Source organism: Stylophora pistillata, chromosome 12 (genome assembly GCF_964205215.1).
Source record: "Stylophora pistillata chromosome 12, jaStyPist1.2, whole genome shotgun sequence".
NCBI lineage: Eukaryota > Metazoa > Cnidaria > Anthozoa > Scleractinia > Pocilloporidae > Stylophora > Stylophora pistillata.
Window position 1 is genome coordinate 20,553,396 of NC_142530.1, and position 26,494 is coordinate 20,579,889.

Below are 26,494 nucleotides of genomic sequence, written 5' to 3' on the forward strand. Positions count from 1 at the left end.
AAGTAAACTATTGTCAAACAGCTTGCATATTGTGTATTTCACAAATTTGCGATTTGGCGCGAAGTCGGCTTTTCGATTGGTTCTTCCATTCTCACATAACCACCACAACAGCCGCAACGAAATTGAAATCTGAGTCTATTTTAAAATTCAAAGGCGGTCGGCCGATTCGTTGTTATTGAAGTATGGAGATATTAAATACAAATTATCAATATTCTATGCGGTATTTTCGTGGGCGTTCGCGATCAGAAGAAACCTTATCATAAGTTACGAACAGACGACCCGAGACGGCAAGTGAACAAAGGCTCAATCGACATCCTGTAGTGGTCTGCGGTTGAACAACTGACTCGTGACATCAGTTTTACATTGTATCGTTGCTCCATTGCATGCCTTGTTTTATCGTCGGATCTGTGTTACACTGCTCAGATATACAGTTACATGTACAAGAGCCTGATTTAGCAGCATTTGATTTGAGTTGAGGAGTGATACGGAAATCGTCTGTGGGATGCGTGGATAGAATCTTCCATCGCGGCGCAGTTCGAGAATTTTGCATCGTTCAGTGTGGCCGAATTTCAGTTTGTTTACACTCTCTACATAAGTTACATGCGCGATCGACCGAGGTTTATCGCATCCTTGATGACAAAGTGACGGCTTAGCCGCGCAGAGCGGGGAAAATTTCAGCTTTTACCATAATGTGTGGCCAGTCGGGATTGAATTGACCTCAAAGTATGGCTAAACAATGACTTTATCGTTCACCCAGGTGGAACAGTGGCTCGATGACCATCCAGAACATGCTGAGGAATATTTTGTGCGTAAGGGAACCGCGCGAATGGTTCAACTATGGAATGAAGCGAGAGAAGAGTGTGCCGATCTCTTCGACACAAATGTTGAGCTTATTGAGAACTGCAGTAGAAGAAAAATCGGAGAGAAGAATTTTCGTTTCAACGATACAGTGGATATTATAAATGCGAGCGAGGAAGGGGAAAGTGAAGCTGGTCAACCAACATCTCGGTCATCACCTTTAACGCGCAGGTACTCCGAACCTCAGCGTCAGGGGAATCCGAAGCGGCAACTTGGTTTGGGTTATGGAGGCAAATTGTTTTTTACAAAACCAGTATCTTCCAGTGTTGTTGATTCTCTAGATCTGAGTACTTGTGAAATTCGGGAGGAAAAAACGAAACGAGTGAGAAGTCCCCCTTCACGACAGCTTCGGAAAACGAAGTCGCTGCCGAATTGTGGACAACAGCATGTATTGGGGGCACTAATTGAGTCAAAAATTCGTCTACCATCTCCAATCGGCCTGAACGCTGAGACAAAGCTAGATTTGAAGAATAACAATGAACGGCAATTCTTCTTCGAGATTGTACGGGACATAGCGAACGATCTGGACCTGACGACTCTGAGTTATAAAATATTAGTCAATGTTGGGATTCTAACAAACGCTGATCGGTGTTCATTGTTTCTTGTGGAGGGACCAAAAGGTAAACAGTCACTGGTTTCAAAGGTTTTTGATGTGCAAGTTGGAGGGCCGAACTCGACATCTATTAAGGATTTCATAGACCAGCAGAAGGAAATTCGAGTGCCTTGGGGCAAAGGACTGGTGGGGTACGCGGCAGAAACTGGAGAAACAGTTAACATCCCCGATGCATATGCGGTTTGTAACGTTTTAACTATAAATAAATCATTAGGGATTTTAGGCGTATGTAAACCACATTCGCTTGCTTGAATCGCCGTTGATTAAACGTTTCTTGCAAACGATACCCCTTTTCACGTCGCGGAAAAAGGTGACATGACCATAAATTATCGGACCAGTGCTTTCGAATCGATGCAATCAAGTGTGTCTTCGAATTTTGATCAGTCGTTCGAATCTCGTACCGCGCGAGAATAATGTTCGAGCTTTCAGTTCAAGCAAGCAGATTTGCCTTTTTGTACATTAACCGGATAGCTTACACCCAACTTGCTGCTTTGTTTGGTGCCCGCAATTTTCTTTGAGTCGTATGGACTTGGAACACCGAATACCATTTGCAGAAATTAAATGGGATGGCCCGAATCAAACGAAGTGGGACGGATACCTATTTTTGTTCCCTATTAATTCAGTTCCATTTTATTTGTATTTTACCAACTGAAGCGCATTCAAAGAAAGGCAAACGAGAACTTAAACGCTTTGTGGAAAATCCGCGCTTTTCGATTTCAAAATAGTCCGGAAACTATCCTTGATAAAATCCCGCGTATACTGAAAGGTATTGTACAAGAAACTAACATTTAGCATGTTAAAACAAATGCACCTTTCGTCTTTCCAGCTGATGTATCATGATTTCGCGGTTTTCTAAATTTGCATGAGCTCTTTTGGTCGTATCTGGGGACAAAATCGTGTTGTCAGCTGAAAACACTTTAAAATCTTTTGAGTTATCAAATCTCACTCAAATTCGATATAATGTTATCACACCGACGTTTCTCCAACCGGTCTGAGATTGTTATGATGGCTTATTAAGCTATAAAGTTGAAATTATGCACAACGAGTTATGCGTTCGTGAAAACAATGTTCGCGTTTCGCACTTCAGCGGGCGAATTGATTGTTTTCATTTCTCGGAGCGATCGATTCTTGCAATCTCTTTTTTTTTTTGTGTTTGTTTTTGTTTTTTTTTTTTTTGTACAACACTTTTTTAACCTCTGAGAATGTTAAGCATTTAAATTACAGCTAAATGAAATCAACAGTGTGACCGCGGCTCTGATGCAAGAAATCGAAATTTTTAAAGTTCCGACATTTATTGTTTTTTGCGGCTTCTACTACAGTAGTTTTCAATTTAGTTCTGTCTTCCTACACGTGATTTGGATGATCAGTGGAGCGCAATCAACTTGTATCCAGACATAAAGGACCGTCTGGTAACCACTCTGTTAGCGTGCCTCCGTTGACGGATTCGCATTGAAGCGGTTGGTTTTAATCTGATCGGCTGCCAGAGCACTTTGTTGACAGGCAGGATCTCCGCGAGTGCTTATTTAAGCAGTGCAGGTTCCCCGTGCGTTAATAGGCAATGGGCTTGTTTTAACACCTATTTGCATACAAGTCACTTTATTCTCCTTTTAGTAAGTTTACTGTTCTACAAGAACGATGGAAATGTGTTCTCTCTTAATTTCCTCAGAAGTAATTCCATGACTGTCACTTGCAATAAAATTTTTCAGATGAAAGTGAAAATTTCTCTTTTTACAAAAAAATCTTTCTTTGTTAATTTTTCATGTTTGTATTTTGTTTTACCCTTTTTGGCATTTTCCTGTATAATTAATCATCCATAACAATATTTCAGTTTTCTTTTTCAACACATACCAAAAAAGTAACACTTATTGACTTTTTTTTTTTTTTTTAGCTTAGTCCCTCAAATAGTTATCATATTCTAGTTTTTTTACCGTGCTACACTTTTTCTAACATTAAGCAGCATATAATTACATTTAAATCTAACAAATTGTTAGGTCTTGGCCTTGAAGATAATCAAATAATTTTGTACCCACACAATTACTTGCAAATGTAGAATGCCTATCACTGCAAGCTTGAAAACCGTTGGCAATTTGAAAGTATAGGATTTCTTAAGAGCCCATATTTTTTAAATATTCTCTCAGGAGAAGCTTCAAAGTTGAAGTTGCATAAATCTAAGAACCAGTCAGTGGAGCAGCTCTGAATTTTGGTAGAATGAAATAGAGACCTCTTTCTTAAGGAAGAAGAATAAAAAGAACATACAGAATTATAGATAAGAAAATTTAATTCAGTTTAAGATCAAAACCAGTTTTTTCTTTAGGAGAAAAGGCCTGTAAATGTAGGCTCCTTAAAGAAGTATGTCAAAGGTCTTTCACAACATATATCAGATACAGTTCTCACCAAGCCAGTATAACATCTTAAAGAGTGAATCATATCCCTCTGTTTAGGATTTTGTTAATTGCATTTTTGTCAGTTGAATTCAGTTCCTTTCAAATGTCAGCAACATCAAATTTCTCTGTTTGTGTTTGCAAGATGAGTATTAGAGTCCTTATATATTCATGTCCAATCTGTAAAGTCTAACAATATTCCGGTAACAACTTACAACACCCTTTAATCAATATTCACATCACTTAACTAAAATTCACAACATTGATATTTATAGTTAATATACAGTCATGCTGATCTATTCCCACCATAAATACATGCTTGAAGATACAACACTACACAGTCTAATACCAAATTGTCACTAGCTACATCTTCAGGCATCAATTAATAATGTTGTGCCTTTCAATAACATGCAAACTTTACGTATATGAGAACGATCCTTCGCAGTAAAGCACTATTTGAGCAATAGTGAAAATCAGACCTGAAAAAAATTTCAGGCCTGTACAGGCCTGAAATTTTTTTTTTTTTTTTTTTTTTTTTTTCAGGTCTGATTTTCACTATTGCTCAAATAGTGCTTTACTGCGAAGGATCGTTCTCATATACGTCTCATAACCGCAGTTCACACATATGTTTCATATGTTTGTTGATGCAAACTTTAGTTTTAAATGCAATATCCAGAATGCTTGTAATATTGTAATTGTCAGTCAGGTTGTGGGTGATAGGAAGGCAACATTCTGATGTTTCAGAAGGTATTGGCTTGTTTTTGAAAGATAAAATAGGTCAGAGCACCAATGAATGATTTCAGCAGGGATATTTTGAACCTTGTCTTATAAGTCCTTGCCATAAATGATCGGGTTTAATGGGGCTAAACTGTCCTGTCTGAGCTGTATCAGAAAATTAAGAAAACAGTTTCATTTAATTATCACCTAGTCTACTGCATCAGGTAACAATTGTGGTCATTTCTTCTCACAGGATCCACGCTTCAACAAGGAGGTTGATCGCCAGACAGGCTACCATACCAAGAGCTTGTTATGTAAGCCAGTAAAGAACAATGAAGGAGAGGTAAGGAGTTGATTAATGCAATTTTTTATTTTTTGGAGTGAAGAGTGCCTCAAGGTTGCTTCAAGGGTCATTACTTGCAGCTTGAAGCTCTGACAGCAAAATTAAATTTTTGAAAATATTACATTTAACTTTTTTAAAATTAAGTAGAACTTACAAAATGGGGCAGATAGATGGCATGAAAGATTGTGTTTGTTAGGCACCCCAAGCAGAGATTACAGAATTTTCTGGTCGTTAGTACAGTACTACACCAAATTCTGTCTGAATTTCAGTGACATCAGCTACTTTTATTCAGACATATATAAGACTTTCTTTTTATTATACTCTATTCCCTTGCTACTTTTCTCCGGAAAACCCTAATGAAAACAGCTTATAGAAATAAAGAAAACTATTTGTCTAAAAGCGCTGCAAGAGTGAGAGATATTTATAATTCTATTATTGAAAGCTATATGGCTATAGCCACATTACAGCTCATTAAAAGGGAGACAGAAAACAGGGGGGCCATAAGAGTAGAAAAGACTAGCTCTAATGTTGATCATCTCTAATTACCAAGAATGTTTGAAATATATATTATATAGTTTCCTCTAAGTTGTGAGGGTTCCTAATTTTTGTTATTTGGTTAACTGCAGGAATTTACTTTGTCTAAATCAGCTTTTCTTGTCTTAAAAGAATATTCAGATACTGTCTGATTACTTTCAACTAGACCAAAATAAAGATTTTAATAAGGATATATTTTTTTTAGCACAATGACTGGCAAGCGTTCATCTCTTGCAAGTCGCACTAGATTATGGAACAAGCAAGACAGTACTACAAAGGGTCTCACCTCCCTTTGTAAATTTAGAAATCAACTACTCAAGAAATATATAGATTGGAACTCTAGAGTGGATAATCTTATCATAAGCAGAAATTTTAATTAATTTTTATGTTTTAATTGTATTTTTCTTCATTTTTTGCTATTTAATTTTGTAGTTTTAGAGGACCACAATGAGAACTACTGGTTTTCCCAGTAATTGTGTAATCCAATAAAGTCATTCAGTCATTCAAGAAAATGAGGAATGGGTATTAATTTTTTCCAGCAATCCATTTGTGGGAGGCACGACTTTTTCATAACAAACAGTATACTTGTCAGAAATCAATGTAACTTGTGCTGTAACTGATATACTCTCTATATATTTCTACTTTCATTTCTCTTTTTTTCTTTATAGGTGGTGGGTGTCGCTCAGATAATCAACAAAATGCCTGGACCTGTACCATTTACGCAAGAAGATGAAGAGGTAAGTATCTGTTCCCAAATTATTAGATATGACTCAAATAAAAACCTGTCAGGGCTTGACACTAACGGGTTATTAACTAGCCACAGACTAGAAGAAATTCAGTTTTGGCCAGTGGTTTTCAATTTCCAATAGCCAGTTTGGCTAGTAAACAAACTGAAATTGTTCTAACATCTAAGTTGTCACTAGCCACTTGGCTAGTAACTTGAAAAGTTAGTGTTGAGCCCTGAGCTGTGAGAAAGGCATATTTACTTTCAAGTCACTCTTTAGTGAACTGACTGCTCACTTCACCAATTGCTTAAGTACTGCACTGAATTACCAAGTAAAGTTCTCACTAAGCTTGGAGATTGTAGTAGGTATTTTTCATGATTTAGAACCCTTTTCAGGTCTGTGAAATGTATCTGACATTTTGTGGAATTGGTATTACCAATGCAAAGCTGTTTGAGCTATCTGTAAAGGAATTCAACAGAAATAGGGTAAGAATAATAATTCATTGGACTTTCCGCCTTCAATGTTTTGAAATAATTGCAGACTTCTAGGAGAGAACTCACCAGTGTTTCTCAGATTTAAATAGCACTTGCTTAGAAGGTTTTCTAGTAAAAAATGTGTTCATAGTGCAAGTTAGTACTGAGCTTGGGTTAGCAGATTGTCAAAGAAAAATTGCAGTTCTCGAGGGGTATTTGCTCATTGGAGGTTTAATTCCACATAATACTTTGTGGGGCCTCCCCGACCCCAAAAATATTTCCACCTGAAGTCAGTATCAATGAATTGCAACCATTGTTTGTCGTTAGCTCATTTGATTGATGGGAGTGCGATGTCTTGACATCTGTAATTTAGGAATAGCTGTACCAAAGGGTAACCATCAGCTTGTCTTCCTGTTGTTCTTGAAATTAGGCATTGCTAGAGCTAGTTCATGACATCTTTGAAGAACAGACCTCACTGGACAAGGTAGTGCATAAAATTATGAGGCGTGCTTTGTCAATGCTAAAATGTGAACGATGCTCGGTTCTCCTGTTGGTGCACCCAGTCCTTGGCAACAGTCTGGCAGAGGAAAGATCACAGGTAGGTAGTAATACTGTGTAATATTTATGGACTGAGTGGGAGAGTGGCACAGGAAAATATTTGGCCCAGAGGTCATGATGTGGGGACAGAGTGGTGTGAAGTCCATCATGTGTAATGACTGAGAGCCAAATACTTTCCCATGTGGTGTGCCCAAACTCAGTTAATAAGTATTTTCTTGTATGACCCAAAAGTCTGAAAAGTTCTGTAATTATTTTTGAACCTAACTAGGACATGATTACATATATAAGACAGTAAGTGCTGGAAAACTACAAAGAAGATTTTTACAGTAAAATCTTCTTTGTTATTTCTTTGAGTCAGATGAAGAAACTCAGAATTCAAGGAAGAACACAACTTATTTCTCTCTTTTTTATTTTTTGGAAGTTTAAATCCACCATTAGAACTCGAATTCTTTGAAAACACACCACTTAGCTTTGTATCAAGTGTGGGGCCTGATTCCAGACTGGCTTATTTCATCCTGTATGGCCCTATACAGGTCAGCTTTCATTATGGTTCTCTACAGGATTGGGTGTACTTAGCCTTATAGGAAGTAAATTATGAACCACCCATTGATGTGCCATCTGTGATTTCTTGGCAGATCATGAACCATGACCATAGTGAGGACAAGTAACTTGTCAATGGGAATCACATTAAGTTTATTCTTCATCTCTATGATTTCTCTTTTAGGATTTACGAATAACTAAAGTATTCAATCTCCGAGTGTCAGGAGGTCGCAACAGTAATAGCACAATGTAAGTTTCTTTTCATCTGTTTATTTACTCAATTTCTATGGCTGTAACCTGCAAGGTGTTTGATACTCCTTAAAAACTGTCAGTTTAACCCGGACAGCACCACATATAAATTAAACAAACACATATGATGGCTACTGATATGCTGACACTTGATTGATGACATTTGAGGTCTGCTCAACTAGTCATTCCCTTTCATGCTTTTTCTGTAGGGAACTCCTGGTTAGCCAATGTGATTACATACAGTTGAACCTTATTTGAGGGACAGCCTTGGGACTAGAAAAAGTGTCCCCTGGATAGAGACATCCATTGAAGGAAAATAAAGATACTAAGTTTATGGAGACATTTTGTTCATTGGGCACCAAAGTTTATGTCCCTCTAGGGGAGTGTCCTACTTCGTCTGATTGACTTTCATATTTTTGATTCAATCTATAGTTATAGCGAAGGAAGAGATGATGGGTCTTTTAGTACTAGAATAGCCAAACTTGTCGCATCCACTGGAAAGGTAACACAAATGACTTGTAAATTAACCTTATTAAATCCTCTAAGGTTAAGGGTTGGATTGTTCCAGATATGTTGGTTCATTTTCATCTTTGATGAACTTAATTCCTCTATTATAATCATTAAATTTTTGTGATAACCATATTTTAATGGTTGGTCAACACATCCTGTAAGCCTTTACAGTCCCAAAGGAACAAATTTTGAAGCAAAGCTGCCCCAAGGTAGCACTGATTGTGGTGCCTCTTAACAGGCCTTAATTAGAGGCCCATACCTGGTAGATCTCCAAGAGGAACCATCACCTGAAAATAGTAACTGGAGACATGCATATTGGAGTAGTTTTCAAGGAGCAGTTTGTCACCTTTCTCTAGCAATACTGCAGTCAATTTAAGTTGGGTCTGGTGGAGGCAGGGGGTAGGGGGGATGTTATATCAACTTTCTCACCTGCCATATCATTGAATTTATTAAACCAAGACGTGTTAGCTCAGTGACCCCAAAAATTGTTGAACAGCGCATCTGCTAAAAAGGAAGATGTACCAGTAATTTGATGGCATCTAAGGTCCAAGCCAAAAATTAATCATGTCTCATAATTCAATCATTGAATGCACTGTTGTTAGATTCTGAAGTAATAGTGCACAATGATATGAATTGCACATTCACTTTTTTGTTAACTCACCTTTTTTGAAGACTCTTAATGTCCCTGATGCTGCACAAGACCAGAGGTTGAAGAGAATTGTAAGTTTTTAACTCATCAGTATGTATATTCTCCAGACGGTCATCTATACATTTTCTGAGGTGTAGAGAAGGAGACTTAGTTTAACAATCAAGAGCCTGTCATCTCCTTTATTTCATCTCCTTTATGTGTTTGAGCAGGTTGAAATATGGCAGCTATTTGCTGATGTGGACCTGCTATCTTCCCACCCATCCCACCCCAGGGGAGGACATCCACCACACAGTAATCTCGTGTGTGGGGAATTAACGTCTCCTACCCCAACCCTGCAGGAGACGGGACGTCCGTTTATTCGTCCTTATCCGAGAATACTAGAATATCTAACCATTTCTCGATGTTAAAGAAAGGTAGCAAATTCTTCTCAATTATTTTAAGACCTTGAGTGTTGGTCTCGAACCCTCGACCTTCCGCACAACAGTCCAGCGCACTATCCATTGGGCTAACTGGCCGACCTCTTTAGTTGGTGATTATTTCCTTCATTGATTCAGGGGCAGTGGATAGTATACTGTCTGAAAATTTTTTCATGTGGACAGTTGAAGTTCACACAAGTGTGCACAAAATGTCTTATTGCATTTAAATGTTATTTTTCTGATAATTTATGCTTATTGAGGTGAGTTTGGTTCCCCTAAAAATGTCCAAAGGGAATTTATCATGCTAGCGCAAATCAGGCTACAATGCGAATTACTCACTTTAATGAGAAATTGCAGCAATAAAGAGTTTAGTTTAGTTTATCAACTTTATTGGTCTCATAAGTTATTCATATACAGAAATAAAAGAAATAATAAAAAAAAAAGGATCAAATGGGATTGCGCGGACGGAAACAAAATCCCATGCGAGGCGCAACTCGAAATCTGAAAAAATATATATATATATCCGATAAAAAACTAAAATTTAACTTAGATAATTTAACTATGATTAAATTTAGATAGTGTACAGTACAGTGCAAATAAAATCAGTCAGATAAAAATTAAGAGCGATGGCAAGGGCAGTTACGGGAGAGAAATCAGGTGCAGGGCATGTCAATATTATAAGTAGTGTCCAGTAAAGTAAACTAAGTGGCGCGCAGAAAATTTTTAAAAATACTTAGACTCGAAAAATTGTCACGAGAGGCGAGATTACAGATAATGTTCCAGGGTTGAACAATTCTATTAAAAAAAGAGGACTGAAAAGTTGCAGTTTTTCAGTAAGCAGGTTTTAGTACGAGAGTAGGGTTCTTAGAGCGAGATCGGCCATGTGTGACAAAAGTAACATGCCTATCAATATTTTAGTCGGTATGTCCAGAAATGCATTTATAGAGAAAGGTAAGATCTCTGAGTTCCCTGTCATAAGTTAGTGGTACTAAGCGAAGAGTCAGCAGTCGTTGTTTATAGGACATCTCGCCAAACCTAGTTCTTAGTATCCAGCGAGTTGCGCATGCGCGCCTCTGGACTCTTTCAAAGACCGTTCTCAAGTTGACATTAGCAGGAGACCATACCTCTGTCGCATAAGAGAGCTTCGACTTCACGAGAGATAGATAAAGTGTTCGCCTGACTTTAATGTCTGTGATAAGTGGGAAAGCTCTCTTTAAAAGACCCGACATTCTATTAGCTTTGAGTACAATGCGCACAACGTGCGAGTCCCACGATAGAGTGCTAGATATAGTAACACCAAGATCATTTTCTTCCTGAACGCGTTGTAAGATTACATTGGTAAGGTAATATTCATGGGTCATAGGTGTTTAGTTACCTATATTGAACATAATATGAGGGAAATCGATTGAAATATTTTCCTCAGTGAAAAAAAATCTTGTCAGCAACTTTGGTTGCCGTTTTTTTTGCGATTTTTTTTTGGGACAGTTTTATTTACAAAATGTTTGTTTGTCATGGAAAGTGTACTGAATTCAAAATCACACCTAATTTACCCACTTGGGAGTGAATAATGTTCAGTAATTTAGTACGAGATAGCAAACCAATCAGATTCCTTGCGTCACCATGACCGTTGAGTTTGTATATACTTTTGATCACTATGCAGAGTTTACTTTGAGCTAATTAAGAGATCAGCATGGTTGCATAGAGTTAAACCCTTGACTGGTTGAGTGAATTTGAAAAAACAAAGCGGTAAGGCCAATAGATAGATGCTATTACTACTGGTGCCTCTTTTGCCAATAATGAAAATTAAAAAAATGTATATATTTTCAACAGATTGCAATGAGCTCGGACAATGGTGTTGATGCTCGTCGGCCGATATTGTGCATGCCAATCAGAAACAACAAGTTTGAAATTATTGGTGAGAGTGTTATTCTGCTTGCTAACATTAATTATTAATTAATTATTATTATTATTATTATTATTATTATTATTATTATTATTTATTAATTATTATTAATTAATTATTAATTATTAATTATTGGTGAGAGTGTTATTCTGCTGGCTAACAGGAAATTAATTCAGTCTTTAGGTTGGAGATCAAGTGATTGACGCATCGTCGCATAATTTAGAGGTGTTTGATGATCCGGGGTACAGCGAGAATAGGGACCTCAAGAAACCACGCCGGCGACGGCAACGAGGACGTGGAAAAACAATAGATCTAATTGGCAAAACAATAGCTCAGCACGTGCGTTTTGAAACTTTGTACATTTCTTAGCCGTCCTATGCAAAACAACAACGTGAAATCGCCAAAATTTGCGTCGTCTGCGAACCGAAATCGCGACGGCAAATTATTTTAATTTCCATTTGGAACTGAACGGCTACTTTATACGTCATGCTGAAGTTGAGCTGTGGCGCTGTATGAGACAGTAAGCTCTTGCAGCCATTTTGAAATTCTAACTAAGAGTAGAAATTCAATTTTTATCGAAGTCTTCCTTGGCGTCGCCGTCTTGGATTCTTAAGGTCCCTATTAGGTGATAGTATTGTCTGATCACCTGGGCAAGTGTAGTCCCGGGAAGAACTGTTGTTAATAGTGGTGATCATGAGAGACCATGAGAGTAGGGAGTAGGGTTGCTGACTGAGGTTTGAATCTCCTGCTCGAAACAGGTTTTCGTTGTCTATATTGTTATTTAGTATAATTTCAGAGCTGAGCAAAGAGTTTCCAGCAATCTGATTGGTCGAGCGGTTCCTTATATGACGCTATATAAACCGCTCCACGCGGTTTATATAAAATGTTAATAAATGTTACTAAAATGTTATGATTTTAGACATTTCTCTGTTGTTCAGCTCTGAAATTATGCTAAAACAATTATTCGCCTCAGGTTCGGTTAATATTGTCGAATAATCCCCTCGACTTCGTCTCGGGGATTATTCGACGATATTCACCTCGCCTTCGGCGAATAATTGTTAAATATGAAGAAAGAAGAGAAAGAAACTGTGGAACTGCGTCAGTGGGGGATCATAACAAGGTAATTTTCGTTTTATCAACTGAGTTAATAATGTGAATTGACCACCTTAAAGAGTTTCAAAGCTGACGTTTTTTAGCGTAAATAGCCCGTCGTTAAAGCTATGGATACAATGTAGCTGTGGGCCAATCTTTGGAAGTGACTATGGTTTGCTTTGGTTTTGTAGTTAAACTTTGCTTTGTTTGGTCTCAGCCGAATGGTTGTAACCCATCACCTTTTCACTCACAAAACTGATCTCATAGCAATCCTCTTTACTGTCTGCAATGCAGTTCTCAAGATGTTATAGTTCAGAGAATTTGACACTGGTTCCTTGCTTGCTTTTGCGTAATAATTTAACATTTACAAGGCTGTGCTCTAAGGAAAAATTGAATGGAACCTAGTGCTTTGAAACTGTGAAGTCCAGGGTGCCCAGCATATGCTTTGTATGAAAAAACTAAAACTCCTGAGTCGTCCAAGAGCAAAAGTAAGGTGCCAGGGGCCACTGGGCGCTGCTCGACCACAGCCTTGATTTATATTGCGCAAATTAACCTTGGGATATGATCAAATGCGCATTACAATGTTTTGCGGGGGACTTAACAGACTGCTTACAGCAGTTTACAATTTTTTTGTGAAGACTCATTTAACAGATGCCCCCAATTTCAGTAGGCAGGCCGGACTGCAATTCCGGGAGCTACGTTCCGTACTCTTTGCGATAAGTATGTAGGTTCTTTAACGTCCCCTGCTAACGAGTAACAAACAAACACTTTCTTTACCGAGGGTAAAATACATTATTACCGGTTACCCGGTAGTTTACATAATGGCCCCTAACAAATCCCACTAAATATAAAAATACCTAATAAAAGATTCATAAATACTAAAATTGTACTTAAAACGTCCTACTGATCTTAAAATGCTCTATCGAGGTATTTTCTTTAATAAAATTTTTCAGTAACGTTATCTTAGAATTTGAGTGGGATGTTAGTACAGAGAAGATGCAGGAGACAGGGCCTACGGTTTTTCGTCCTCATCCAAGAAGACTGGAATGTCTATCCATTTCTCGATATAATAGAAAGGTAGCACATTCTCCTCAGTTATTTTAAGACCTTTAGTGTTGGTCCGTCTGGGGCTCGAACCCTCGACCTCCCGCACAACAGTCCGGCCGGCACCCTACCACTTGAACTTACCAGGCGGCGGTTATTGCACTGTTATTGTTAGGAGAAATTCTGTCTTGGTCACTACAGCATATCTTCCCTTTGGGTCCTCAAATGGCTCCTGGCAATTAAATGTTTTATTTTATTAGCTGCTGTGATCACTGTGGATTTAGTTTCAAAGCACCCGGTTGATAAATTATTAATACGATGTAATTTCACGACATGCTATCTACGGTGACCCTATTAGTTCTCATTCAAGTCTTTTTTATTTTCAGGCGTTGCTCAGTTAATCAGCAAACTGAACAACAAACCATTTGATGAGAGCGATGAAACCTTATTTGAGGTAGGACAGCATTCATTAAACATATAATTTTCATTTGACCAGATTATTATTGAACAGTCAGGCTGTAGCAAAAGTTAGTTAGTTTGTATATCAAAGTCTGATTCACAGTCCAATTTTCATCTTGTCAGGCATTCGCCATTTTTTGTGGACTTGGGATTCACAACACCATGATTTATGACCAAATGGCAAAGGCAAAAGCAAAGCAGCAAGTAGCAATTGAGGTAGGTAACAATATCAGTTAGATAGTAAGGTTCGTCACTGCAGATTACTACTCAAGTTAATTTAGAAAAAGAGAGCGCTTTTGATTGAATATGGTAAAAACAAAACCAAAGTAATCACAACGGCCAATCACAAGAAAAAAAAATACTTTGAAGAGCCAGTGAGAACTAACAAAAAAAAAAACAATTACCCAAAGCGCAGGAAAACGCGTGCAACCAAATCGTGATTGGTTTTATTTTTGCATCTGATTGGTTGATAGAGTTGCACGATTTTTCTGGACCAATCACAGATAGAAGTAAAGCAAAAGAAATGCAATCTCAGATTACTTGCGATACTCAATTCAAAATTGCTCTTTTGATTAGTACTAATGCATATCCAGTCATAGTCGTAAGTGTTAACCATGAAAGTTTTTCTACCTTGGATGCTACAGACATACAAAAACTTTGTTGAGGAAGAGAAAAATGTAATAATGTATTGGATATTTATTGTAAGCCTCTCAAATTTTACTTATATAAGCCCCTCATTTTCAAGAGTAAGCAAAAAGGAATGTCTCCTTAAAATAATAATTCAGTCTGAATCAGAAAGGTAACGAGAAGGAAGGAAAAAAACCGACTAGAATTTGTTTGATTCAACAGTAGCTTCCAAGGGCTTAAACTGCGAGAAACATGAGGTAGATAGGAAAGAGAATTAACATCTAGATCAGGAGCCTGTTGTACGCCTCCAGTAAGCTAAAAGAGGAAGCTAGGTTTGGGGCGTTTATCAGCTTGACCCAAACCTCCTTTTTTCACCATGCACTCTCGATATCATCACGCCTCGTTAATATCTTAACGCCCAAAGCAGGCTTCGATTAGAGCCGTTTTTCAATTGAGTTTCGATAAACCGAACTAAACTAATCGCAACAACCAATTGGAGGGAAGGTCAAAATCATCGTTAGCCAATGAGAACTCAAAGTAAAAAACAGGTAAACTGGGTGAAACGTGGGAATACTCGTGTGACCAAATCACGACTGGTTTGAGTTTTGAATCTGAGTAGTTAAGAAGCTGGGACTATTTTTCTGGACCAATCACGGAGCGAAGTTAAACAAAACCAAAGTAACCACAGATTACTTTTGGACACCCAGACGAAAACTGCTCCAATGCAACATTTCTTTGGTTTCAGTGATTTTTCGATTAAAAGGTCAAGTAGGTTTCATCCTTACTGTGATTGTATTGATACTGAAACGTCAATTGATATTGCTTAAAAGCGTTTGTAAAATTTAGCCTGCATTGTTTTTTAACTTATATTTCCGATGTATCTCTTTACCCAGGTTCTTTCTTACCATGCTGCTGCTAAGAGAGGTGAAATTGAGAGATTGAAGGCAAGAACACTTTCAAATAATTAATTTTCTTACATCACGAGTGACGTGCGTTTTGGACCCACCGTTTTTTTCGTCGTTACAAAGTTTCTCTCCTATTTTCCACCTCCTGGCTATCTGTTTTGGCGCTACTCAAAAAGGCAGTCTTGACTCCAATAATGATTTTCTTGCGATAACCAAGAGCAGTAGCTGTCGCACGTGGAGTTTCCCCACCATTCGAGTGTATATGGCCAGGTTACAGAATTGTTTTCGAAATGGTGGCGTCCATGGCCGAATTTATAGCACATCAGAATCTCAAAACGCGGCAAATCATAAATTTTTTCATTGTCTTGTCAACGGCGCAGTTTCTAGAGCATACTTCTCTTCTAAAAAAGTTGTCAGTAAAGATTAAATTGTGATCAAATCCCTTTTTCTTTTGTTCAGACACGGCAGGTTATTTTCAGATTTTACGTGTGTTAGCTGAGTAACGAGCTTTTCTTTCTCCTGGCTTTTCTTTCTCTTGCCGGTTGCAGAACACACCAGTGTCTAAAGCTGAGGAATTCAAGGTGGACAGTTTTCAGTTTGATGACTTTTCGCTGGAGCCTGATCAGATGCTTCAAGCCTCACTTAGGATGTTCATTGATTGTGGCTTCATTGACGAATTTCACATAGACTATGAGGTATAATTAACAATTATTCCACGAGCGCGCGTTGGATATTTAAACAATAGAGTGTTTCTGTCGATAAACTATCGGCTGATAGTTACCCCGCGGAAATTTGATGTTCTTAAAACAAATATGCTAGTTTTTATTGTTCACCACTAAATTTTCTTCCGCGCCTACAGCTTGTCACAAATGTCAATAATTCGCAACCGTACATTGGCTAAATAATACGTTATACCTGTCAGAATTGAAAAGTCACTGTTTTTCCGATCTGCCTAACTTCGCGGTCGTGAAACTATTCAAAACTTTTCACGGATGAGTACTATCAATCCAGGTATCTTCCGCGGACGGGCACTATTCATCCGGGTATTTTCCGCGGGCGGGCACTACGGGCTGATAGTATCTCTCCACGGATGAACACCATCGCGTCACGTGATCGATTTAAACCAGTAAGAACCGGAGAAAATTTAGTGGTGAACTATAAGAGATGGTAGATAGCCAACTCGGCGCTACGCGCCTCTTTGGCCATAATCATCTCATATCCAACAAGCGCGAGTGGAACAATTGTTTTATTAAAAACGTTAAATTACATTATTAAATTTTATTAAATTTTTTAGCTCCCTGTTAATTTTAAGGTGATGCGTATGCTTACGATATTTGTAGATTATGGTATATTGGCTTATATACCATAATGGCTAAGCCAATAAAAAGTCGTGAATTGCATTATCCAATGATCCAGTTTTTAACAATTTTAAATATTACTGATTTTTTTTTTTTTTTTTTGCCGAGGCTAGCTTGAATAAACAAACGTAAAATAGTCTCACAAAGCGCAGCGTTATAAAACTTATAAAATCCATTTAGTGTCTACTTATTGAGTTCATGGACTCTTCATTAAATCTCTACACTTTAGAGAGAATTTAAAACTTGTAACTTCTCCTTTCAGTGTGACCAAATTATCTAACAATTAAGGTTAAGGAAAGTTCAAATTCCAAATTCTCATAGCATAAGGAAGTGTTTTACCAACGAGGAAGGAGAGTTGGTGAACAGATCCTGAGGGTAAAAGGGAAAAAGGGGACTTTGGTTTCAATGGAAGTTATGACGGTGCTTAGTTTCTGTAATTGCTGTTGTCCGGTTGCTACTGATTTTTTGTTTTTTCGAACAGATTTTTTCGTCGGAGATCAATTTCTTGAAAACAGTTTCATTTTTTCTTTTTTTTTTTTTTTCTTTTCTTTTTTTTCAGATTTTATGTAGGTGGTTGTTAACGGTTCGGAAGAATTACAGAAATGTGATTTACCACAACTGGAGACACGCCTTTAATGTAGCTCAGTCAATGTTTTGTATGCTCACGGTAAGTTAAGTTATATTAGCCAATAATAACAAAATGGCACTTGATCATTGACAGTATCTGAGAAACTGCGCACCCACCCCTCCCCTAACTCAACATTAACCGTAACTTGTTATCAGTTGACTGTTGTTGGGTTAGGGGGGGTTGGGTGCGCACAACCTCTTTCCCAGGGTCTCTCATCTTCCCGCTCCCTGGAGCGAGCGAGGGAAGATGAGAGACCCTGGGAACGAGGTTGGGGTGCGCAGTGGCTCAGATACTTACACTACTCGTTCTTTTCCTCAGTTTTGGGTGAGGGGAGGGGAGGGGAGAGGTAGGTGCGTAGTTGTTCAGATACTTACACTACTTGTTCTTTGCCTCAGTCGATTGCCACTGATTTTTTTTTTTCCTGTGGCGACCAGTACATGAGACACTTAGAAGCCTGTTTGCGCTTTATAAAGCATATGTTCTTATCTTCGTCTTAACCCTTTAGGTCCCCAGGGGTGACCAGCATCCAATTTCTCCTTGTAATACTACTTCTAGATCACGAGAATATAGGAAATGATCATCAAATTAAGGTCTTTATTGTTCTAACAATTTCTCCTTTTCACCACTCAAGAAATTGTTCAGAGAACAGTACGGAAATTATTCTTACTGATGTTAGGGTGTACCCTAAATTTCTGGCGCATTGGTTAACGATTTATGATCAGCGTAAATTTTAGTTTCTTTCTATTTAATTGTGTTCAACAGACTGGAGGAATGAATAAATTTATGAGCAATCTGGAATGTCTTGGATTGATTGTTGGGTGTCTGTGTCATGACTTGGACCACAGAGGGACCAACAACGCCTTTCAGACTAAGTAAGTTGCCCCGGTGTGTTCTGAGTGAGCTAAATTCACTAAACAGACCGAGAACAGTGTTAGGGCTTTTTGAGCCTGCATGAAAAAATCAATCGAAGAATATTAAAAAAAAAAGCCTCACATAGGAAGATGATGTATGATCGTTATCATTAAAATGACGTATTTATACCAAATAAATTGAATGAATTATTAAACAAGTTTGAATAAATTTCGGCCCGGGGTCGCGCACTCAAGTTTTCTGTCCTTTTCGTCTTTTTTGCTGTCCTTTTCGTCTTTGTCCGTTTGTGAACTGAGTGCGAGTAGAGGTCTGGGGAAGAAATTAAATGAACACGAAAGTTCGCAGATCGAAGAAGCAGTCATGTACGCCAGACAATATTTCATTATTGTATTTGTTGTAACACAAAATGAATACACAGATTGAACTGCTTATTACCTATCACGAGACTGGGGCGCATGTTGGGCTCGGTAAGCAGTTTTATGATGCGACATTTTAAAATTTTTTTGCGCCATATACGCATGGCGCACGGCCTTCCCAATCCTTGCCCATGGTACATAGTAGCCTCGTCTCCCACAAGTTATAAGGCCATATGTCCTTAAAAATTCATCAGTACCCCTATGATTTCCTACTTCGGCTTATCCCGTCTGCTACTGCTTAGATTCTTAGTAATTAAAGTCACCCGCATTCTCAGCATTTTGTCTGTACTATTTTCTACTCCAACAGAACTGACTCGCCGTTAGCCAAGCTTTACACTACATCTACTTTAGAGCATCATCATTTCAACCATGCTGTGATTATTCTTAGCACAGAGGTGAGACTAAAATGTCTGATAAAAATCTAAGAAAGGCTATTGGATACACGCTTCTGTTAGTAACGATGACGTAATAATCATAATAATACGGTTCTCTAGGATCAGACTCGTATCAGACCCGAACCAACTTTGATAACAAAAACGAACTACATAAAAAAATCGCGAAAGCAACTACTAGTTCGTATTGAAAGAATTTCAGAAAACGTTCATCGAAATTGTCCTTATAAAAGTAAATTACATTAAAAAAAATATATGAGAAGGGAAATGACACTCTTACTCTAAAAAACTGTAACTATAAAAACAAATTTTAAAAATGTCTAGCCTATATTTGCCATAGCATTGTCGATTAAAAAATCTGTATCGAATGTTTCAAATGAGGTGAGACTAAACATTTTACTTTTTTCAGTAACATTTCGTCATTAAAAATCGCCTAAAATAGAATTGGGGTAAGTTTCCTTTTCAACAGCTACTTATTTTGTTTGTTTTGTTTGTTTGTTTGTTTGTTTGTTTGTTTTGAAAGGGTCATAACATTTTCCAGAAACTAAACGCAGACGAATACAGACAAGTTATAAGTTATATAAAACACTCGATCCTGTCGACGGATTTAGCCGTCAACTTCAGGTGAGTACATCGTGCGAGACCGTGTGCGGTAAACCTTTCCACATCCTTCAACGTTTCGAGACAAAAATTTGTCCCAGACAATGTCATAAGGAAAACTGTTCAAAATGATGAAAACATGTCGAAGTTCTGTCTTTTTTTATGGTTTCTTTTTATTCTTTTTTTATTTCCCATTGGATAAAAAAGAAACGGGTTTCCTTCAGTTTGCGTTAAAGACGCTCAAGTTTACCGGTTGCGCGTGACTTAGACCAAGCGAGAAGTCACATCCAGAAGAGACTGAGTAAAGCTTTCTTCTTACGTGTTTGTTCTCCCAAACTACTTGCGTACTTGCCGAGCGCTTGCAACAGTACTCCGAAATGGATCAAGATTGTGTGACTTGGCTTCAATCTTTGAAGAAAAGAGAAAATGGCGAAGCTCTCGTGACTCAGCCCAAATTTTTAATTTAGTGCTACCGGTGTTTGAAATAGAGTAAAAGAAATCACTTCAGAGAGAAGATAGATAAGACACCGCATTCTTTCACAGTCAGGCCTCTATTTCATTCGAATGACAAGAAAGAGACTGTTTTTCTCTCGCTACGTCGGCTCTTGGAGTCTTTCAGCTTACTGCCGGATTGCTATGAGTTTATATTAATAATTTCTTCTCCTTTTCCTTTAGGCAGCGGTCAATCCTCTTTCCTCTGGTTGAAAGAGGAGAACTGGATCCCAAAATTCCAGATCACCGAGACATGCTTAAGTAAGATTCCCTTTCATTTGAGAGTCGGCCGTATACTTTGATTGCCTGAAAGTCAGCAGTTGTTGATATCATATTGCAGAATAGAACAGTTTTCGAAGCAGCGAGAAAAACTGGAGAATCTCTTGGCATGGCTTTACTTTCCTTCGCTCTGTGATTACCCCCGTTTACTAGTTAGATACAAAACTGAAGCCAATCGTGACTTGAGCACATGCGTTTTCCACCGTTTCGTGCATTAGTCCTTTCTTTGTTTGGATTGTTTGGCCTCTCGCTGGCTTCTGGCGATGTTGTCCTTTATTCGAACAAGTCGCGGTGGTTACCTTTGCTTTTGTTTGCGAGCAGTTTTCAATGAATGTTGAAACACCGAAACCAAGGTAGTCACAACTATCAATCAGAGCGAAGGTTGACATCATTATTAATCAATGAGAACTCAGAGTAAAAACTGGTAACGAACCTGCTTGAAGCGCGGGAAAACGCCTGTGACCAAGCTGAGAATGGTTTTAGTTTTGCATTTGATTGGTTGAGATATGGTAGCGCGAGTTTTCTCGACCAATCATAGAGCGAGTGAAAGTAAACCCGAAATAATCGAGGATCACTTTCGCGACCCAATTGAAAACTGCTCTATGACACTTTATCGAAATGCGCTCAAATTGGCGTTGTCGTGAGCGTGGGTTTATTTTCGTCTCGTTTTTGCTCCTTTAGAACAACCTTTCTTTTCTATCCCTTTACAATTTGCTACCCAGTGTATCTTCTTCAGGAGGCGGTTGCTACTTGAACAACTTAGTTTTCCGATCTGAATGTGCTATATTCTTTTCTTTCTAGGGCAATGATGATGACTGCTTGTGATCTCAATGGCACCACAAAGCCATGGGAAATACAGAAAGAGGTGAGATGGTGGTCGTTTGTGTGCGGTTATCAGGTGTTCAGTAGTCAGTCCCAGTCCTCATCGTGCGTCTCTGCACATTATGCCTCGGCCAGAGAGCGCCTTTAATTTGTGTCACTTTCCAGTCGGTCCAGCTGCCCCCGTGGCCAGCCAATGTTATGGGGAGCAGGGATGGCGCAGTGGTGAGAGCACTCGCCTCCCACCACTGTGGCCCGGGTTCGATTCCCGGACCTGGCGTCTCATGTGGGTTGAGTTTGTTGTTGGTTCTCGTCCTTGCTCCGAGGGTTTTTCCCCGGGTCCTCCGGTTTTCCTCCCTCTGCTAAAACCAACATTCCAAATTCCAATTCGATCTGGAACAGTGGACAAGAATAGCCACCCAGTGGATGTCCATTCTTAAATCATTATTTATTTATTTATTTATTTATTTATTTATTTCTCTAGCGTTGGTTTCCATGACCTCGGGTTTTTTCGGGATGGGGTTGGTTGCTCAATTTTCCTCCTTTCACCCCCGGGCTTAGCGCCGGCATAGGCTGAGTCACTAGTGATTTGAAAGTCTGACCGCAAAAAAGTTTTGTGTTTCCTGAATAGAAATAATTTTATCTAGGAGAGTATTAACATCTGAGATTTGGTTTCCCAGGTTGTCCACCTTGTGACAAGCGAGTTCTTTCAACAAGGGGATCTGGAGCGAAACACGCTAAAGATGGAACCCTCAGTGAGTAAAACACTTTGAACTATTTTATATTTTATATATTGGCACGTAGTAAGCATTCAGGTTAATCATTAGACAGTTTGTACAGTGTATTATAGATTTTTTATATGTATTTAACTGTATGCGATGTCTATTTTTGATGCCCTCACTGTTTCAGTCTGGAACAATAGTACATTTCCGAATTAACAAATGGTAAACACCACAGCGTACACTATTGAGTTATGGATGCACGCGGGAGGTTGCTAAGCACGAAAGAAGCGTGCATCCATAACTCAATATTGTACACTGTGGCGTTTACCATTTGTTTTATAACATAACATTGATACATTGTAGCAAAAGAGTTTTCTTTTATTTAACAAATCTTACTTGACCAGAAAAAACAAGCGCGCGGGGAAAACTAGTCTTTGCATTTGCTCACGTCAGTAGCGCACACCTATGGGCAAAGGACGCTGAATTGACCAATCAGAGCGTGCGCTTTACTTTGGTTTTGTTATAATTACCTATAGCCTCATTTTCAAAGCGAGTCCTGGTGCTCATTCTTTCGTACGATAGTAAGTTTTCATTCACATGTAAATTGAACTCATTTTCACAAAAATGGTTAACACCAGGCCTCGTTTTGAAAGGAGGCTAAATGGTAGTTCGGAAATGGCCTGTTACATTTTCAAAATTGTACGACATGTCGGAAAAAGAAGAGAAAACGATTTGTCAGGATTTAACCAAAAATATTCCCTGTAAGTCTTACAAGGGCGCCTTCAAATCCACCTTGACGTGAGCTCTCCCGAAGCTGAAGCAGTAAGGTTCACGCTATTTTACGTGAAACGTGAAACGTGAAAGGGCAAGCTGACGTTTGCTGTTTCACGTAAACGCGGTGCTATATTTCTCTAATCACCCTGCCAGATCTCGAACCGGAACCTCGACTACTGATCACCGGCCTGCCCTGATTATTCCAGGTAACTTGCCATACTCAAATGCAAACCAATCACCGTTGATGCTAACCACTTGTCTTGCAGGCCCTCATGGACAGGCAGAAGGTCGATGAACTACCCGCACTCCAAGTACAGTTTTTCGAAACGACAGGAATTCCGGTCTTCAAGGTATGCGCAGGTCATTGTGCGTATGTCGTCAGAACTCATGCAATGGTTACGCTGTTGCAGGCTTGAAAACTTTAAGAAACCCCACGGTCAGTGTCATTGTCTTCAAACTTAATTCGACTAGTCGGGTAACTCCACATGTACGAAATATTTCCCAAGAACCAACAAAAAGATGAACTTTGATCAGTACTACTCTGGGTAGAAAAAAGTATACACTACTGTGGAAAATAGACAATAAAGTGAGGACTCCTTAGAGTTTAAAAGAACTTGGCTAGTTTATGCAAAAGACCAATCTTGCTTTGTCAATGAATAAACACATTTTTGTCAAGTTGGGAGAGAGACTCTAGAAAAAAGATTTGACGCGTGTGTGATTGGAGCGCTTGTTTAGCCTTAATCTCCAAGATTGACCAGCATCGAACTTTTCCTCATAGTATCGCTACTGATTAAAACACTTAGGTCATGAGTAAAAAGGAAATGATCAGCAAATGAAGAAAGTTCTTCATCGGTATACAAATTCTCCTGTCAGCACCATAGGAATTGTTTAAAGAACAGTATGGAGAATAAGCAGGCTGATGTTAGGGATGTTAGGTTAGCTATATTCAACGACTCGTTGTTGCCCTTTTCAGTGCTTGGCTACGTTCAACCCAAATATTCGACCTCTCCTTGATGGCGCAGAATCCAACAAGAACCGCTGGTGTGAGTTGGAGAAAGAACGGCAGGCGCGCCAAAAGGAGGAAGAGAACAAACACCAACCAATCACGTGACACTGCTGCGTACTTGCATCTTCTATCCATCGTATTCGTTACTGTGCCGGTGAATGGTCGGAATCAATCGGAACGCAATCGGAATTCAATCGGCTCATCTTTTAAAGCGGTCAATTGCTTCAAGGTGTAGTGGGGAATTCGCCACTGATTGGTCCAGTGGCCTCCGGCAGCCATGTTTTCTTTTGCAAGATGTCTGATTTTAAGTCCCATCTCGATATTATGTCGCTTCGAAGACTTGATAACCACAATAAATTACTATTCTTATTATTATTGTTGTTATTATTATTATTATTATTATTATTATTATTATTATTATTATTATTATTAAAACATAGGAGGGAACCCTATTTTGTATTTGTCGTTAGGGATGGGAGTGAATAGTCTCAAAATCTTAGTATTGTATTTTTTCTACGAAGATTCTTTATCCATTAAGCAAATGATTAGTTAGGTAATAGGGAAACAATTTGAATTATCTGTGCCAAGCTTGAGCGACACGCCTCACTACTTTAACTGAGATGAAGTGAATTGCGAGATGATGTACGGCGAAACTGTCAATTTCAAAATCTTTAGCTCGTTGTCTGAATCCTTGTAGCCGTCTGTGTAGTCAGAGAGGTTATTTCATTTTCACAAACAGTCAGGTGTATCTACTGTTAGGTGAGTGTTGAGGTTGTTAGGGCCCATTTGTATGGTCTCGGGAGCCCAAGACAACCCTTTCCCGAAATACCTTGGCTGGGCTAAGTTTTTCTTTGAAAAATTCAACCAATCGCTTACTTGAAAATGGCGAATTCGTCTGGGGAGGGGGGGGGGAGGGGGCGAGACGAGTCGGGGGGGCGAGTTATCTCGCCTCGGCCGAAAGGGTAAGCCCGTCAGGCGGGACAACTTTTTCTCATATAAATACTTCGCCCCTCCTGGCTGTGGCGAGACGGCTTAGAATTTTTCCAATATGAAACCTGCCTGAAAGAGACTGGTTGGGGGGGTGGGGGACAACTCATAACTCCGTAAACGCCCGGTAAAGTTGTCTCGGGTATCTGAGATCATTTAAATAGGGCCTCAGTGAGAGTAACTTCCCACTCGTATGAAAATGCAGGCGTTGACGAGTTTTGAGACGCAAACGGTTACTGGGAGGCAAAGGGACTGTTTTGAATGCGTCAGACTCCTCCGATTCGTTGAAAAGCTGAACATTGCTTGAAAACGTTTCTTACAAGTTCTGGTTAAAGAACTCTTAACTTCTGGTTGCCCAAGCTTCTCGAGAACGCCTTTGCTAAGACGTAGTTCTGTTGTAAACACAGCTTTATTTATTGGATTATAAGGTGCTAGTTGTTATTTCTGAAATTAGCGTTATGGCTGAGTCGTAACAGGTCACTGTCCTAAATAAAGCAAAAACAGAAGTTTCTTTCATTATTGAAAACCGGAATGTTCATCTGAAGTTGTATTTGTGCTTTTGGAGATGACTTTTTGATTATTTTTTAATGCAGGATTTCTTGCCATTTTCTTTACGCTCGTATTTATTTCTATTGGGATATTTCTTACTCTGCGATTTTTCCGCTTCTGTAGGAATACAAACGAATACCGAATCCTGGTGAAATCTATTTGTAGCTTTTCGTTCTGTTCGAGTGAAGCGGAAAGTTTTGAAGAGAAACACAATAGCAAGGTAAAATAACAACCCAAAAGACAGATGAGATTTAGACGCAGAAATACATTCTCGTGCAAAGAGAGATGAAGCTATGTTGAAGGTTTCTTTTTTTTTTTAACTTAAGGTGGCTCGTACCGGTTTTCATCTTTTTGATGGTCTGTAACTTTGAAAGAATACAACAGAAAGACTGACTATGGCCAGTTGAACACTTTTACGGGGTTGAATTATATAATAATTGGTTATCCAAAAATAGGTGTCATTTCGTCGCTAGCAGTTTCCATGGCAACGCTTTTATAGTCTAATTCAGACGTATCTTTTAGCTTGTGGCTTAAATAATTCGAAAACTAACCCGGTGACCCCGTGATTTTTTTCAGTCATTGCATTTGGCACTTGAAAAGGAAAATGCACAAAGATTTTAAAAAAATTCTACGGAGCGGAATTTCAGAAAATCTAGAAAAAAGGCAATTTTCACACATCGCAAATTTCCTTCCGTAGAATTTTCTATTTTTTTTTCTGATGATTCCTTTCGACGTTATTATCATATTGGAACAATAAAAAGAAGGGGTCACCGGACTTGTTTTCATGCAATAGCTTTCGTCAGTTTAGCAATTTCCATGCGCGTTCTCGCACATTTAAAGATCAGGATTCTATAAGATCGTCATTTACTCATGATCTGTTTTAGCTACCGCTGACAATTGCGTGTGCTCGCGCGAGCACCTATGATCTGATGTTTACAGACGTTTACTGCTAAGAAATCATTAAACAGCCGTCAAAGACCGCCTCCCGGGCTCATCTTAAAAATCC

The 26,494-nt window shown here is 38.8% G+C and overlaps 1 protein-coding gene across 1 annotated transcript; it reads left to right on the forward strand.

Moving 5' to 3' along the window:
- The first annotated feature begins 358 nt into the window (after positions 1-358).
- Positions 359-25,465, forward strand: LOC111327519 (dual 3',5'-cyclic-AMP and -GMP phosphodiesterase 11A). Its single transcript, XM_088740271.1, has 22 exons — positions 359-1,651; positions 4,823-4,912; positions 6,115-6,183; positions 6,567-6,656; positions 7,075-7,242; positions 7,927-7,991; positions 8,424-8,493; positions 9,174-9,221; positions 11,397-11,481; positions 13,992-14,059; positions 14,188-14,280; positions 15,585-15,635; positions 16,145-16,291; positions 17,514-17,621; positions 18,345-18,454; positions 19,176-19,263; positions 19,784-19,884; positions 20,536-20,613; positions 21,433-21,496; positions 22,131-22,205; positions 23,213-23,296; positions 23,920-25,465. The coding sequence occupies exons 1-22, from the start codon at positions 737-739 to the stop codon at positions 24,055-24,057; spliced, it is 2,805 nt and encodes a 934-aa protein (XP_088596397.1). The 5' UTR covers positions 359-736; the 3' UTR covers positions 24,058-25,465.
- The last annotated feature ends 1,029 nt before the right edge of the window (positions 25,466-26,494 follow it).